Source organism: Coffea eugenioides, chromosome 4, assembly GCF_003713205.1.
Source record: "Coffea eugenioides isolate CCC68of chromosome 4, Ceug_1.0, whole genome shotgun sequence".
Classification (NCBI taxonomy): Eukaryota; Viridiplantae; Streptophyta; class Magnoliopsida; order Gentianales; family Rubiaceae; genus Coffea; species Coffea eugenioides.
The window spans coordinates 5,469,959-5,485,535 of record NC_040038.1 but is presented as its reverse complement, the minus strand read 5'-3'; the positions used below and the strand labels follow the sequence as shown (position 1 = coordinate 5,485,535).

Here is a 15,577-nt window from a genome sequence, read left to right as displayed (position 1 = left end):
ATTCCTAACCTTGATCTCACTCTTTATTACTCTCTATTATCATCCCCCCCCCCCCCCCAACACACACACAAAAGGCCTAAGTTTAAGCAGTAAAAAATCTTTTATGCATTGACTAGCATGATGAAACCTCATTTTTTTTTACAGTTACAAATGCTCATTGCTTTTCCCTAATAATAACAAAAATTAAAAAGCCAATGCAGATATTATGGTCCATGAGCAAAGGTTGAAGCGTGACCAAGTGGAGGCCAATGACGTTTACAAACACTACTATATCCTATAAAAAGTCCAAACTAATGATGGGAAACCGATTGCAGATGGAGATACGAACAAACTAATAAATATAAAACGTCAAAAAGTTTCTTTCATATGCACGACTTTGCATGAAGTTCGCTTCAGGGATTGGGTTGGTGAACCGAAAGGGACGAAATGAGGATGGAGGAAGCTCCCCTGGTCAACCTTTTCACATGGGGCTTAATCATGGAACTGGAAAATGACCGTTTACTTGGACAAAGACGACCACGCGCTTACGCAACTCTTCTCTGTCCTGGCTTTTTCTTGCTTTTCCGGTAAGTTCCGATCCCGGGAAAGATGTAATAGCAGTATTTGTTTTCTTCGCAGGAGGGTATCATAATGATTTGATAGCTATTCGGCTGTGCCTACGTGCTCACCACAGGTGACTTGTGAACTTCTAAAGCATGTCTAGTGTCTACCATGGACATCTTCAACAATTAAGAGCCCATTCAAATTGTTATTTTTAGAAATTTTTGTAAAAAATAAAATTATAGAAATTTAATATATTTAAAATAAAAAAGATGATTAAAAGATGTGACTGTAAAAATTGTTTAAGAAAAAATGCCAATCCAAACACATTAATGATCACATTATGATGACAAAGATTGTGATATAAATATGATGCATAGTATGTGAACTCAAGAATGATATTATTGTCCTAAGTGTCATCAAAGTCAAACTGAGATGGCATCTTTCCATGAGAATCATTTTATGACGCAAATATGATAAATATTTGCAAATTTTATTTTTCTTCAAAATTAGAGTATTAAAAAGAGAAAATTTCTATGGGTTGAAGTAATTTTTGAAAACAAGAAAACATAAATAAAGGAAAGAGAAAAAGATAGCCGCTGGTATGTGTAATTTTAAAGATTGTTAGAAATAGATAGTGATGGAGAAGTGATAATGATGAAATATGGATAGAAAATTACAACTTTTTTTTTTTGGGTCAATGATATGTCAAGCTCGTCTACTTGGTTCCAGGGACATGGCCATCAAAAAGATCCATTCCCAGTTTGATCTGGGCCTAAAACTTTTCGTCCATCATCTCAAGTCTAAGAGAGTTACAAAATTTCCATAAGAAGATTAACGAATGCTAGCTTATTGGCAAAGCCTTTGAGCCTGGTGTTACCCATTACCCTTGTTGGGCTGATCAAAACCCACTACTGAAATTGGAGACCAAGCCTACCTTGGCTTCACAACTATACAATTAGGCCCATACAACTATCACCCCAAAATTCTTGGAGAAAGGAAGATAAAGGAATTTAGAAAATCCCAGAAGATCTCATCCACGGACGGTGGACATTTTCAGACTTCAGAGCCAACTAAGGTTTAGAAGTAATAGAACAAGAAAGATTCAATAAGCTAAGCGTGGAGATTCAAGAAAATCATATAGATGTGGATATCATTTGAAAATGAATAGTTCAGAAAGAATCGAACTTTTCGATCGATTCTGGTACTTGGCATCCGATGAATGAAGACATGGCCTCTTTGAATCCTATTGAATTTCATTCGGAGGAGGAACCTTATAAAGATTGTATTGATACGGTCCCCAAGAACCCCCAAGCATGCACTTGACTGTTTGAAACATACCACATTGAATGGAACTAAGCCAATTGAGCCTAAATTTCACAAAACACAAAAACATATCGCTCCTTACCTTATTTAAATCATAAACTTTCACTGATGAGTTAGAGCTTCCATATGTTTTAATTCTTGTGAAAATTATTAACTGCAATTTTCAGTCCACCTATATCAACCTGGTACAGAGCCAACAAACACTAAAGTACTAAAGCCACGAGTGCAAAAAGTTTTGCATCCTATCCTATTAGTGTTGTGCCAATCTTATGAATGTGCAACGGCAGAAGTGTATCAGTCAGTATCTCGTATATACGGTTTGTTCAGCTCCTCCGCAGTCCAGATTGGCTGATTTGGACTTTGGCCCCTGGGGATTTAGTTAGCTTATGATTGTAAAGAAAGCGGAGTAATTAATTAACCAGAAGACACAAAACCAGCTATCTAGATTTGCCATTAGTCATTTTATCCAAGGCCTAGAAGACACAAAACCAGCTATCTCGTTTGAGGTTCCTTCAAACTGAGAAAACCTTGTTCCTTAGGGGACAGTTCTATTAACTAGAAACTAGCAAATATTTGAACATGATGGCAGATAGAAAGAATTAAAGACACACACACCTCCATAACTCGAGCATATGAATTGAGGAGTTCCATCGGGGCAAAGGCAGGTAGGTGAAGTTGAATTTGTCCGAGACCAACGCTACCCGCTTGATCTCTCACAAACTAACAAGCTGTGCTATTTATATTGTACTTCAAATTGATATTTGAACCCCTGATTCAGTAGCTCCTGTAAGCTCAGTGATGCATTGCTTATGAATTGCTCTAATTCCCTTACCATAACAGGGACACTAACGTCCGGTTCGAATCTCTCAATTGAAGCCTCAACAAATAGGGCTAACCCATTCTTTGTATGACCATTACCGGTGCAAGAAAGTTTCAACATTGCCATCACAAGCATAGTACAAGGTAATATCTTGGACATCAGGTCCAGGGCGAAAAAGGGATGGATTAATGGACGTTCTCTGGTAGTTTTCAGGACAAACATCATCCCAAAGATCATCGCGGGCAATCCTGAGGCTTTGATTTGGTTCATTAAATGCTAAGAACCCGAAAAGTTTGACTACTGATATCTGTAGTAAGATGATGATCATCTTGGTGGTAGTCGACCTCAATTCCTGGTAGGCAGCATTCTTGGGACTTATTGCCTCCCCAGAAAGGATAGGTGATGTTGGGAAAATTCTCGCCACAGCTGAAGAGGGCATTACAATTCAAGAATAGTTCATCTTCATCGCCAAAGGATGTTGAGGAAATGATCAAGATGAATATGATGGCTGAGATTGAGTGGAGCAGTAGGGAAGGATGGTTTTGATTATGCATTTCCTAAATTTGTTGGTTTTGACGGAAAATATGAAATCGGACTTGGTACGATCATATATGAAGAAGGATGTTGATTTTGTTGATGTAGACAGAAAACAATAGTTGGAGAAAGTCGAACACTATTCAAAGGAAGAGAGGGAATAGTAAGGTTGCCTGTACTAAGAAACAACTCCTATTTTTCAAATGTACAAAGGTTGACTAGGCAATTGTATTTGACAAAGAAAGGAGTCAGAATGTTCATGAGAATAAGGAAACCAGACGGCGGACTGCTTCATGCTAATTGGATTCTCTTTAAAATCAGCAAAAAGAAAAAAAAAAAAAGTATAACCTTTTCGAGATTGAGAATTTATTTTGTTTTATTTTAATACTTTTAGCAGGCGTTTCTTGGGGATAGGACCAATTCCATTCCACACAAGGTTTTTGGACTTTGACCGAGAAAATTTAACAATTTGGAAAAGTTGAAGGGTATAAATGCATAAATAAGAGTAGAAAAAACAGCTGTAAGCTGAAGGGTTTTCTCTTTGATTAATTAATTAATTAATATTCAATCCGAACCTAGCTAAATCAGCCGAATTAAAAAAAAAAGGAAGATTAACTATAATACATAAATCGAAAGCAAAGACTTCTGAAATACTACAACTTCCGACGCTGACAGCTCAGACTAATCAACTCGGCGGCATGCATTGTCCGCTTTTAAACAACTGGTCAAAGAATTTGCCCACCTTAACTTTGTTGGTTTCTCCCCGGAAACACCATCACCTCCTTACCTAGCTATGCTTTCCCGTTACCAACAAATTTGTTTCTGCCCTTCTATATATACCTTGTCAGCCGCCTATAGGATACAGGGTACTTGAAACTTTCGAAGAACCAAATCAACTGAACTAAAAGTTGTCAAAGTTCAAAACAAGGGGGAAAAAGAAAAGTCAATGCAAGGCTGTGTTTTGACTTCGCAGTTCATACTACTAGTACTTAGAAGGTGAAAATCAGGTGGAGATCAAATTGGAAGATTCAATTTTCTCTGCCAACCACTTTGATGACAAGCCAAAAACGCCATTGACTCTGAATTTGTCCATGAACTACCCCTTTTGTGGGCTTGGTCATATAGGTAAGTACTAGGCTTAGCACAGCCTCAACCGGATGCATATCCAAAGTGATAGCACTTTGCATATTTGCAATGCTTTTATCCAAATGATTATGCACTTTGGATTTTTGCATGTAACCCTGATTTTTAATCTCACAGCTGGAACTATCTAATTCTGCAAAACTCCCACCTGCAAATTTCTTGTCAACCTTCTCTTCTGCACTCTTTCGTTCTCTCGCAGGGGGACTATTTATTAAAATTAATGAAGTCTTATAATTCCAAGCAATGGTAATAACGCGATTGTAAAGGAAAAGGGTATAACACTATGGCAAAGGATTGATATTTCTTACAATATTGTCACTGTAAAGAACTTTTCATTAGACTCGAAAAAGTGCAGCGTACCTTTGCAGTGATCATGCGTAATTGTGCCGTCATTGCAAAAACACAAGAACTCCTTGGTGCTGTTGTTGTGGCCGCAGCCCCCACCAGAATTCTCGCACCCGGCACACTCAAATCCCCTATACCAATCAAGCACAAATCCAGAGAACAAACTATTCCGAATAATATTATTATCCTTCCCATTAATCATCCCTTCAATCTCCCCTTCAGTCACTGTTACTACTACTTTTTCCTCACAGAACTTAAACCAATCAGGATCAGAAGTAGTACCAGCTTCTAATGAAAAAAAGGACATGTTCCCACCAGACTTCAGACAATCCACAGGATAAGCAGAAAAAGGAAGGCGAGGACGAGTACAGTTGAAGTAAAAAGTGAGGTTCAAATCTTGTGTGGAATAGTTTAATGGCAAGTCCACAAGAGTAAGGTTGTTGCGTGGTCTTGGGCAAGATAAATTTGTTGTGACGTCGGCATCGACAAGGGTTAGCTTGTAATCTGTGTAGTTTATGCTTTGTACGTGGAAATCAACCGGGGGAAGGTGAAGAGTGAGGTTATAATTGCCGGGAACTGAAGATGGTGTACAGTCTAGGCCGAAGCCTTCATAGCCACAGTATTGGATGGCCGTAGCGTTGGATTTAATCCAAAATGGATATTTGACTTCAATGCTACCACATTTGGACCCCTTACAGAGTGCAGAAATGGAGGAGTTATTATTGCCTGCGCTTGATTTCATGAAAAAGAAGGAGATGAAGAAAGGGAGAAGATGGAGGAGGAGGAGAGGTTGATGAGGCATCTTGAAATGTTTGAATGAAGATTTTGGACAAGGATTGGGATGTTATTTTGTCTATGGCTGCTTATAAAATATAAATTTGGTGGGGTTCTTTTGGGCTGCGTGGGGAAGCTGGGGTGGGGTTCGTGTGTCATATATTGACAGCAAATTCTCTTTGACTTGCTGCCTTTGAAGTTTGACAAATTTTAACTTTGTCCAGATAGGGGTGGTAATGGTTGATGGCTAACTAGGTGTTTGGGATTTTAGTGCAACTTGGATGGTGAAAGTTACAGTACTAATTTATAAATTGTCTACCACTAATTGGTGAACCTTTGGCAAAAGAAAGGGAAGGAAAAAAAAAAAGAGTAGATGTTTATCAAGTAGTCAAATATAGGAAATGCATGCTACTAAAATTAATTTCTGTCCATTTTGGCACCCAAGATACTACCTAGCATAGCCAAGAATCGAGAGAAAGTGTTTGGAACTTTCATTTGAAATGTTGCCAGAATAATGGTTTGTTTGGATATCAAATTTTTTTAAATAATATTTTATTTGTATCATAAATGTATTTTTCAACCTATCTTTTATATTATCAATCGCCCTTTAAATTCACATACATCGCATCATAGTAAAGTACAACAGTAGTATTTATTTCAAATAATACTCTATCCAATATATGTTACAAAGTCCGTATATGAAAAAATCGACCTCTAGAATGCAAAAGTTTTTACACGAAAAATCTTCAAGAACCAAAAAGGGGGGAGACAAAATAACTCGTTTGTCAAAAAAAAAAAAAAAAAAAAAAAAAAAAAAAAAACTAATACTACTGTTTGTTGAGGCCAGTTGGAAATTTTCAATTTTTCATTTTCCTTTTCCGATTTTTGCCCCTACAGGGGATCAATGAATTGGGTTTTCAAGGTTTAAAGATCAATAAAAGTCAAAAAAATAAAAAATAAAAAGATCAATAGTGGTGCCTTCAAATATATCATAAATGATGACGTGATTGGAGTCAACTCCGGAGATGAAAGGAATGCATGTCAACAATCCACGCGGCCACTTGAATCCAAAAATACACAATTTTCATTAATTAATAAAATAGACATGTATTTTTAAATTTAATATATTGAATCGTGGGATTCTTTGAGATTTCATCTAATATATAAGTAATTTGTGTATCTTTTTTTAGTAGATTTTTTATTTCAGAAATCATATTATTATTTTTTTATAAATTATTTTTTTTATCGTTCAAATTTAGGAATTTAAAAAAGAAAGTTTTCGCGGGCGAATATTTACTCTTTCATTTCAATTTTAGAATTATCTCGTTACTTCTCAGAATAGATGAATTGGTCTCCGGTTTGTTCCGCCATCCCGACCGGCGAATCATTAAGATTCATTTTACAACGCACCTCCATTCGAAGTACTCCTTGGAACATTATTATAGTGTTCATATGAAAATCTGTTTTGCATCTTCTGCCATATATATTAAATAAAAGTCCGGTCTATGTGATTGAACCATTTTACTTTTCTCCAGTGAATGAATTGAGACTTGATCCGATGAGTGAAGAATGAAATTTCATTACCAATTTGGCAAATTTCATTGATCAATTCCACCTTAGCGTCCAAGAACAAACAAAAGTGCCCAACTTCTTCGTTATTTGTTCATGAGAGAACGAGGAATCCTCTCTATTAGTAGTTGAATTGGTAAAAAGGGGTAAAATTTCCTCGTACAAAAATTAGAAGTCGTCGTCTTCGTCTTCGGCCCCTCCAAACTTCATTCGCTTGCTTTGTAGTTCCAGGTCTTCTTGATCAAGAAACCCCACCTGGAACAACAAATACCTCACTTGTACGGCTTACTCCAAGATAAGATTGATTAACATCTTTTTTTTCTTCTTCCATCATTTCTTGGAGCAATCATGCCACCATGGCTACAGACATCAGACTTTTCCGAAACTCAATACAAACAAGAGCTCTTCTATCCGACCTTGGAGGCAAAATACTAAGTAAAAGAGTGGCAAATAATAATAATGTTAACTAACATGAAATTCTACTAATTCTTGCACCTTCGTTAATGCATTCTTCTCCCCCCACTTTCATTAACAATGAAGAAGGTATGCTCGCATAAGATGCCATCGAAGCCTTCTAAGGTTCAAAAACTCAACTGGTGGCAGCCATGCACCATGCTGACTGCATATGAATGACCGACCTAATTCAGCCTTTGGCTTTGATACAAAAGTTTCTCTTTTTTACTTAAATGGAAACATCTCCTCTTATTATCCTTCTTTAGACAACACAGATAGCAAGATCTGGAATAATAAAGGTGGAATAAAAAATATTCCCAAAAAAATCTCCCTAAGCATTGGTCTATATAGTAGTAATGCTCAGTAGTGCAACAACTTATACACAGGGCTAGGGGAAAAGAATGAAAGAATGAACATCTGAACCTTTTGTTGATGAAAGGTTCATCATAGAATGGAAGTGAAGCTCTCAACTGGATCAGATTCTTCAAGCATGGAAGCTGCCTGGAAGCAGTCTACAGCATCAGCCATCCGACCATCATCCCTATGAACCAAACCCAAGTGGTACCAGGCTGTGCGATTGGTAGGTTCAATCCGTAGTGCATCAGAGAGTAGAGTTCTAGCCAATGGCAACATCTCAAGACCCATCTTACATAACAAAGATCCAAGCAGAATCTTGCAAGGTACATAACTCGGTTCCAATAAAAGGGCATTAGTGTAAGCACTCAAAGCTTCATGAAGTTCTCCACGTCTTTCGAGCATCAGACCTGACACAGTTACAAAAGAAAGGAAATCGAAATTACTCTTAAGGCCATAAATGGACTGAGCCAACACCATTAATAGAAACCAACCAAGCCAACACTATTATGCAAGCCTTTTTTGGTATTGCAAGTTGCAGATAGCTTGAAAACTATGTCAAGCTTTGCGTGTTAACTATTCAAGCTTGTACCTAACTTCATTCTTTTGTATGTGGTCTCTGGGATTTGCTTATCGTTAAGTAGCTTTTGCTAAGTTAAACAAATCAATCTAACACTGCCTGTAGCAAGTTGAGTTTCAAGTAGTTTGGTTCCTATTTCAACCCTAACCACTGATGATTTTTGACACCAAGATTTTCACATTTCTACCTTGAACAGACAGAGATGTTAGTCATCTAAGAAAAGAAGTACGAATAACAAAACAACTGAATGACTACTTATTACACAGGCCTTCATCAAAATAAAAGCCAACTGATATTCTAAATCTTTGAAAATACTAGCGCTCAATGGCCTTGCTTCCACCTCTTGGAATGGTTGTTCGATTCTCGATACATCCATCTAGCTTCTCCACTCATATGTCTTCCAAAAGAATGCGAAATGAAAATTCCACTTCTTTAGCAATAGGTAAGAAGCAATGAAAACTCACATCCTGTAGTATATGCATATGCTATCATAGCTGAGGGTCACGTCCAATCATTTTCAACAAATTTGTCAGATAAATGTGTGATCAACCAATATTAACACATTTGGCAATTTAAAATACAGATGAAGTAGAAATTTCAGTATTCGTCATGCTTCTAAAACTGCACCTTAGCAATACTATCTCTCAATCTATTGTCTAATGTGATAGCAAAATTATAGAGGCCTTCTGCTCAAGAATCAATTTTGAGCAGATACCAGCCTTGTGATAACTAGCCAATCCTGGTCTTGGATAATCAGAATCATATGGATTTTACTCACAAACAGTACCAGGAAATGGCCTTGAATAACTGATAAAGAATAGAAGACTATATGTAAAAATTCTCAAAGTTTTGTGCCTTGCCTTCAGCGTGCAACGTATCTGCTGAAAACTCTACAAGAGCTCTAGCTTTCCCCAAGCAAATCTCTGCATCCTTCCAATGTGAAAGACTAGAGTATAAGTTTGCCAGGCCATGCCAAACATCATATTCGTTTACTTTATCATCCTCAACCTACAATTAACAAAAGAGAAAACCTGAATAATCCCAAAATGATTAACTCCCCCAATATTTAACAATTAGCATAGCTTAGATGCCATGCATTGCTTCAAACTTCTTGACAAAATGAAGCTTAATACCAAAAGAGAGGGATGCACTATGCAGCATGAAATAGAATTTGTGAAACCAAGAGAGGTAGCAGTCTCCAGGGTACACAAGAAAACATTTAAATCTGTAAGAAGCAAACAGGAAAGTAAGACATCAAAAGGGGAAGTTTTCAACAGCACCTGAGGAAAAACTCTAAGAGGTCCATAAGATTTCCTCTGAGCTTGGACTAATGCAAGCAGGTAACGATAAGTTTCAATGGCATCCGTATGTAGGGACTGGGAAATTTGCAGCTTTGCTTTCATCCTGAGCAGCGGTCCTTGATCCCATTTTGCTGTCTCATCTAAAGCAGCATCAATAACAACCACGGCCTCTGAATAACGCTGTTGAGCAGACAAAACTAAAGCAAGCAGCCTCCAGCCTCTTAGTACAGATCCTCCTGTTGCATCAATATAACGCCTCGCATATCGCAAAGCTGCATTGAGATTTCGGTGCTCTGCATATTGAACTCCTAGTTCAAGAATCAGATCAGTGTTTTCTTTCTCTAAAGCTGTTGCGCTAGCTAATGATCTTAGTGCTTCTGACTGAAGACGGGATCTTTCAAAATCTGAAGAAGAAACTTTTGCTTGCTTTCCTAAACAAAGACCTAACACGCGGAAACCTACACCTTTCAAATGTTCATTCAGTCCAGAAGAGTTGGCAATTGCCCTCTGTGCATATTCCACGCCCTCAGCTGCAAGAAAGGTGTCTTCACTACAAATTTTTGCAGCCAACAACAAGGAAAAAATATCATCTGGATCTTCATGTTTGTGTAGAGACTTTCTCAGGAGATTTAGGGCAGTATCATTTTGTCCTGCTCCGCTATGGCAGAGTGCCAATGTTTTCCAGCGGTCAGTACGATGAATTACTCCTGGCATGATCTCTTCTAGTTGCTTTGCTAAAACAGAAGTTTGGCCACATAAAGATAGTGCAAAAGTAAGGTGCTCTATAATTGATGGATCCCATTTGATCTTGCCAATGTAAAACTTTCTCATAAGAATCATGAAAAGCAAAATTGCTTCTTCAAGATTGTTTCTCGGGACGTAGGAACCATCAATTTGTACAGCTAAACTGGGTGGGCCAAACTCTACACCGCTATATAGCAAAAACACAGCAAATGCTTTCTGAATCCTTGCACAGCAGTCATTGTCGAGATTCCACTGGCTGAGAAGAGCACGTCTATAAGCAGACATTGCTTCAGAGTTGCATCCAGCTTGCTTCCAAAGCTCTGGAAGGAGCTCAACTGCATGGCTAACTGTTTCTTGCAACTTACTGTCAACTAATACATCAGGTATGCCATCACAGAATATCTTCTCTACTGCGTCAAGTACACTTTTACACTCCTGAGCAGCTTCTACAAAATCCCAGCAAAACGAAGTTCTGTAAATAACAAATCAAGGAATTATAAATGAACAGAACTCTACATCTAATTCTTTATACAACTGGGAATCACTATATGATTAGCAAGTGGAGAGATGAAAATGGCAGGTACATTTCCACAGAAGTCTGAAATAAATTTTGGTTTAATTTATGTACCATTTACTCTGCCAAGCTTTTGAAGAGATTTTGCTTTTAAGTACACAGCCTCAAGGACAAGGCTTGCAGCATGCTGTGAGCCAGCATGAACAGAATCAGAGCGAGATCGGCCCTTCTTCGAAGGCGGCTTCTCAGCCTGAGGTTGCATCCTCTGTATAGCAGCCTGAAGATCGATACCATCGAAAACCCGTAGCGCACCTTCAACATTTCCTCTTTGATATTCTAACCTTCCAAGAAGAGCTCTTGCTTCCTATAACAAAATGACCGATCCATTATCCTGACGCATTGTAGATAAATTAATCTAGAGCTGCACAGTGACATGAGTAATGACAATCCAAGACATACTAATATTAATGCAATGATGACATATATTTTGGAAATGCATGGACAAACCAAAATGCTATGGGATCTGTTTCTTTTACTGCATAAATGTCGAACTACAGAAACCACAAAAGGTTCCATACCATTACTATTCAGCTAATATGCAGACCTTCCACACATGCTTAAAGGGTGTTAGGAGAATAAAAGGCTTTCTGTGAACTGCTCATCACAGCTCCACATTAAACCATTGGCTAAAAATGCAGAGTATTTAGATGCATACTAGGTTTAGTAAAAAGCATCTGTACTGTAAAAGCCACTTTAGAAGGCATAAGCTATATACTGCAAACACTAGATTGCTAGTACCAACAACTACTGCATCATTAGTAACTTCTTGATTTGCAAGGACCACATTGGTTACACAACCAACCGATTGTAAGGCCAAACAAATGCATAAATAATTCTTCATGTATATGACTTAAATTGTTTGATCTACACAACAACCACCTCAAGTTTCATTCGTCGCATCATATACACATAAACCAGACAACATATCACAAGCCACACCATGAACATTCAACTGAACAGACGACTTCAAAGTTAGGATTCCAACCTCAAAATTGAGTGATAAGCCTTCACGTAAGGCAGATTCAGCCTCCTGAATATTGCCCTCATCGAGCTTGGCTTCTACTACAGTTGTCTGCATACAAATCCCATTTGCACATACTTGCCGGACAGATGGATCAATCTCAAGCTGACCAAATTCTTCGGATTCCCCTTCAGACATTTCTGACTTCTCCCTATGCTCACTATAACAAACAAAAACAGCAGCGTCCCATCATCTTTTAGTCCCTTCAAACAACCACCCCATGATCACATATAAAAACCCTCATCAATTATAACTCCAATTACGCATCAAGTTTTTAACAAAAAATAAATAAACAAATAAAGAAGCTGCTTGCTTGGTACATGTATACTCATATAACTCAAAAATACACAATTGCACGTGTATTCCTATAGATTCTAAAAGATTATGGGGGTGTCATAGTTGTGGGACATCAATTTAATAGAACCCTTTTCATTTTGGACTAATTTATCCAAAAAAGAGAGCTTTTTTTTTTGTTTCCTGCAAAAACAAAAGCATTAGTTCGTTACAATGAAACATTAGAACTTGATATAGCACAATTAAATTTGTGTTTATGAATCTACAGACAAAATGGTGCTAGAAAAAATCTCTCTAACAATAGAGATTTGGAAAACGCTAACCTGGACACTGGATTGGAGATAATAATATCATTATTATCAAGCAAAAATATTCCAGGTTGCAGAAAACGAGAAAATTGACAAACATTAGAACGTTCAAATGCGAAAAGAGAGAGAGAGAGAGAGATCTTTTTTCGCCGTGCTTTTTACCTCTGATTTTGGAGCAGCAGCCAAGCAATGTCCTTGTTGTTGTCTATTGGCAAATATACGGAAAGAATGAGGAAAAAGAGGATTACATTAGAGGAGGAGAAAGGGATGGAAGGAAGAATTCTGGATTCAGCATCAGAGATTCAGAAGAATGAAATCAGAAAAGGGTACTGTTCTATTTCTTTTTTTTTTAATTTTCTTGTTTAATGATCGATCTTTTCTGGTCTTGTTTTTTGAGATTTTGACTTATGACACGAATTTCAACAAACACAATACACAAACAAAGAGAGATGAAAGTGCTACTTTTTTAGTACAACGGCCCACCCTCTAACGCTCACGTACCTTCCCCATCACAATTGGAATTGGAAGGAAATATTCAACAGATTATTCTAATGGGGTAACTCGCAAGAATGCCGGCTTATTCATCTTCTTTTTTTTCTTTTTTTTCTTTTTTTGCGGGGGGTTGTTCTTTTTCCTTGGTTGTTTTCATTTTTGGCCTTGTTTTAGACAGGGGGAAAATGAACAAATCTTTGCCAATTCACATTCACCATGACCAACTAGGCTCATCTTTAGTTAAGGAAATTTTTTTAACTTTTGTAACCCATACTAGAAACCTATGCAGTTGTCATTTGTTTGATGAGCATTTTTTAATTCTTGATAGTGTCAAAGTTTTCGAACATCAAAATTGTCAAAATGTATGTTATGTATAAAGGAGTCCTATTATAGTCATGTTAATTAGTAATTTACTATTAAAGAGTATTGATTTTATCCTCTTAAACACTCATGTTTAGTTTTTGGCACTTATTTTTTGACTTCCGAACGCTATCAAAATTAAACTTTTTGACATTTAAGAATTTGTCTTAAAGATTGAAAGTTATTAATAGAGTGTGTTTGGATAGGATATTATTGGAAATAATATTTTGAAAAAATAATGCAGCACTTCTCATGACGTGATGTATGTAAAACAAAAAAGTAATTGAAAAGATAAAAAAGATAGTTAAAAAATGTGCTTTTGATGCAATCAAATAATTTTATGCAAATAAAATCATATCAAAATAAATCCAATATTTATTTAGATGAGGACTTATGAAAATCAAAAAAGTAAATTCTAGCAGTCCTATTCTAACATTTTTGTAATAAATTTTGTGAGTTAGGGTTAAGATGAAATTTGGGTTTCCAAAAAAAATAAGAAACAATGAAAATTGTCATATCTCATCTCAAAATGAACTGCTAGAGATTTTTATCTCGTGAACAGATAAAGTATTTCAAAAATACAACGAAAAAAAAGGCATTCACATTTTGATAAAAAGTACTTTTATTTGGTGCTACTAAATAAAGTTTAGTAGTCATTCATTTTCGAGTTGGTCAGTACGTGGGTTTGTTTGGATTGCTTCATATTTTCCCAATTTTATTTGCTTACATCATCTTTACAATTTTTAATACACCTTTTTATCTTCCCAATATCTTTTTATCTCACATACATCACATCACAAAAAGTGCTACAGTAAAAATATCCCAAATAATCCCAAATAACTTACAATCCAAACAGAGATATGATAATTTGGCTGTTAAAATGGATCAATAACGTATGAATGACAGCTTTAGTGGAGAAATTTTAGAACAACAATAATGTCATGATGCACATTTACATTTGACAATCATACTTCTGGATGTTGACAATGAGTGGTGAAATTATGCATGCAAAGCATCATGACAACTTTAGCATGGCTAGCTGTAACAGCAATTGATGGATCTCCTTGTATCCGCCATTGAAATTTCCAAAGGGAAAAAGAACCTAAACTGCAAAATTAGCTATTCTCTAATATCTTTTTACCCTCTATAATAGTGTTTATTCTGGCATATTAATCCATTAAAAAAAAAACACTTCTCTATAAAAGAACCACGAAGGTAGTTAGCATGTAGGTGCCAACATTATGATAAGTATTTTTTTTATTTTAAAAAAAAGAAAAGACTATACTAATAATTCAGAGAAATGCTCAAACAATGGAGCTTGAGATTTTCTTGTGAAATCCCCAGCTTGTTACCATTAGGTTAAACACATGTAAATGTCTTAATTAATAAATGATCTTTTGGTTTACAAAATTTCTCATACAAGGATAGAAAGAAAAAAGGAATTAATTGATGTTTTTAGATCAAGTGACAAGAACTTTTTAATAGCAATTTTGCACATTTCAATAGCCAAAAAAGTTATGTTTTATGCCCTTTAGCATTCATGGTTTTTTGATGGCCAATGTTGTTCAAGAATATTGCAACAAGAAGTAATCTCACTTCTTAATTGATAGTGCTAAATTTTACAATATAATTATCTCTAAATTAAAACTCTGTGCAGTAAACAAACAAAATAATAAGTTTACATACCTATCCTTATTGTCTTCAGTCACTTACATTAAGTAAATCACTCACAAAATATAAAATTCAAACAAGAAAATTCTCTCCTCTTACTTGCTATTTCACCATAACATCTCACACCATATGGAAAAGAAATAGAAAATAAGTGAACTGAACCGTAATTCCTATAGAATTTGGGGATTAAGGTGGCAAATCTCATGCTACTTTGCTCCTTTTGTCGGGGAACGAAATTAATAGCGATTACCCACAAAACCCGTTAAGAAAGCGCCGCTGGAGCCGACGATATTTTGACGACACGTAATTAAATACTTCGAGAAATTGAACTAGCCGTTAGCAGTCTCAAAATTCAAAAATCTAATAATCAGTCA

The 15,577-nt window shown here is 36.4% G+C and overlaps 2 protein-coding genes across 4 annotated transcripts; both read right to left on the bottom strand.

Annotated features, from left to right (window-relative positions):
* Positions 1-4,248: 4,248 nt before the first annotated feature.
* On the bottom strand, positions 4,249-5,510 carry LOC113767976 (LEAF RUST 10 DISEASE-RESISTANCE LOCUS RECEPTOR-LIKE PROTEIN KINASE-like 1.2). The gene is made up of 2 exons (XM_027312184.1): positions 4,672-5,510; positions 4,249-4,567 (listed from the first exon to the last, which is right to left on the bottom strand). The coding sequence occupies exons 1-2, from the start codon at positions 5,508-5,510 to the stop codon at positions 4,249-4,251; spliced, it is 1,158 nt and encodes a 385-aa protein (XP_027167985.1).
* Positions 5,511-7,706: 2,196 nt separating this feature from the next.
* LOC113767637 (protein NPG1) lies at positions 7,707-13,152 on the bottom strand. 3 transcript variants are annotated; one of them, XM_027311792.1, is made up of 6 exons: positions 12,843-13,152; positions 12,043-12,281; positions 11,112-11,361; positions 9,719-10,929; positions 9,299-9,446; positions 7,707-8,268 (listed from the first exon to the last, which is right to left on the bottom strand). In XM_027311792.1, the coding sequence occupies exons 2-6, from the start codon at positions 12,214-12,216 to the stop codon at positions 7,949-7,951; spliced, it is 2,103 nt and encodes a 700-aa protein (XP_027167593.1). In that variant the 5' UTR covers positions 12,217-12,281; positions 12,843-13,152; the 3' UTR covers positions 7,707-7,948. The 3 variants fall into 3 exon arrangements, with proteins under 3 accessions (XP_027167593.1, XP_027167592.1, XP_027167594.1); XM_027311791.1 differs by having other exon boundaries at positions 12,043-12,238; XM_027311793.1 differs by having other exon boundaries at positions 12,043-12,229.
* Between the last annotated feature and the right edge of the window lie 2,425 nt (positions 13,153-15,577).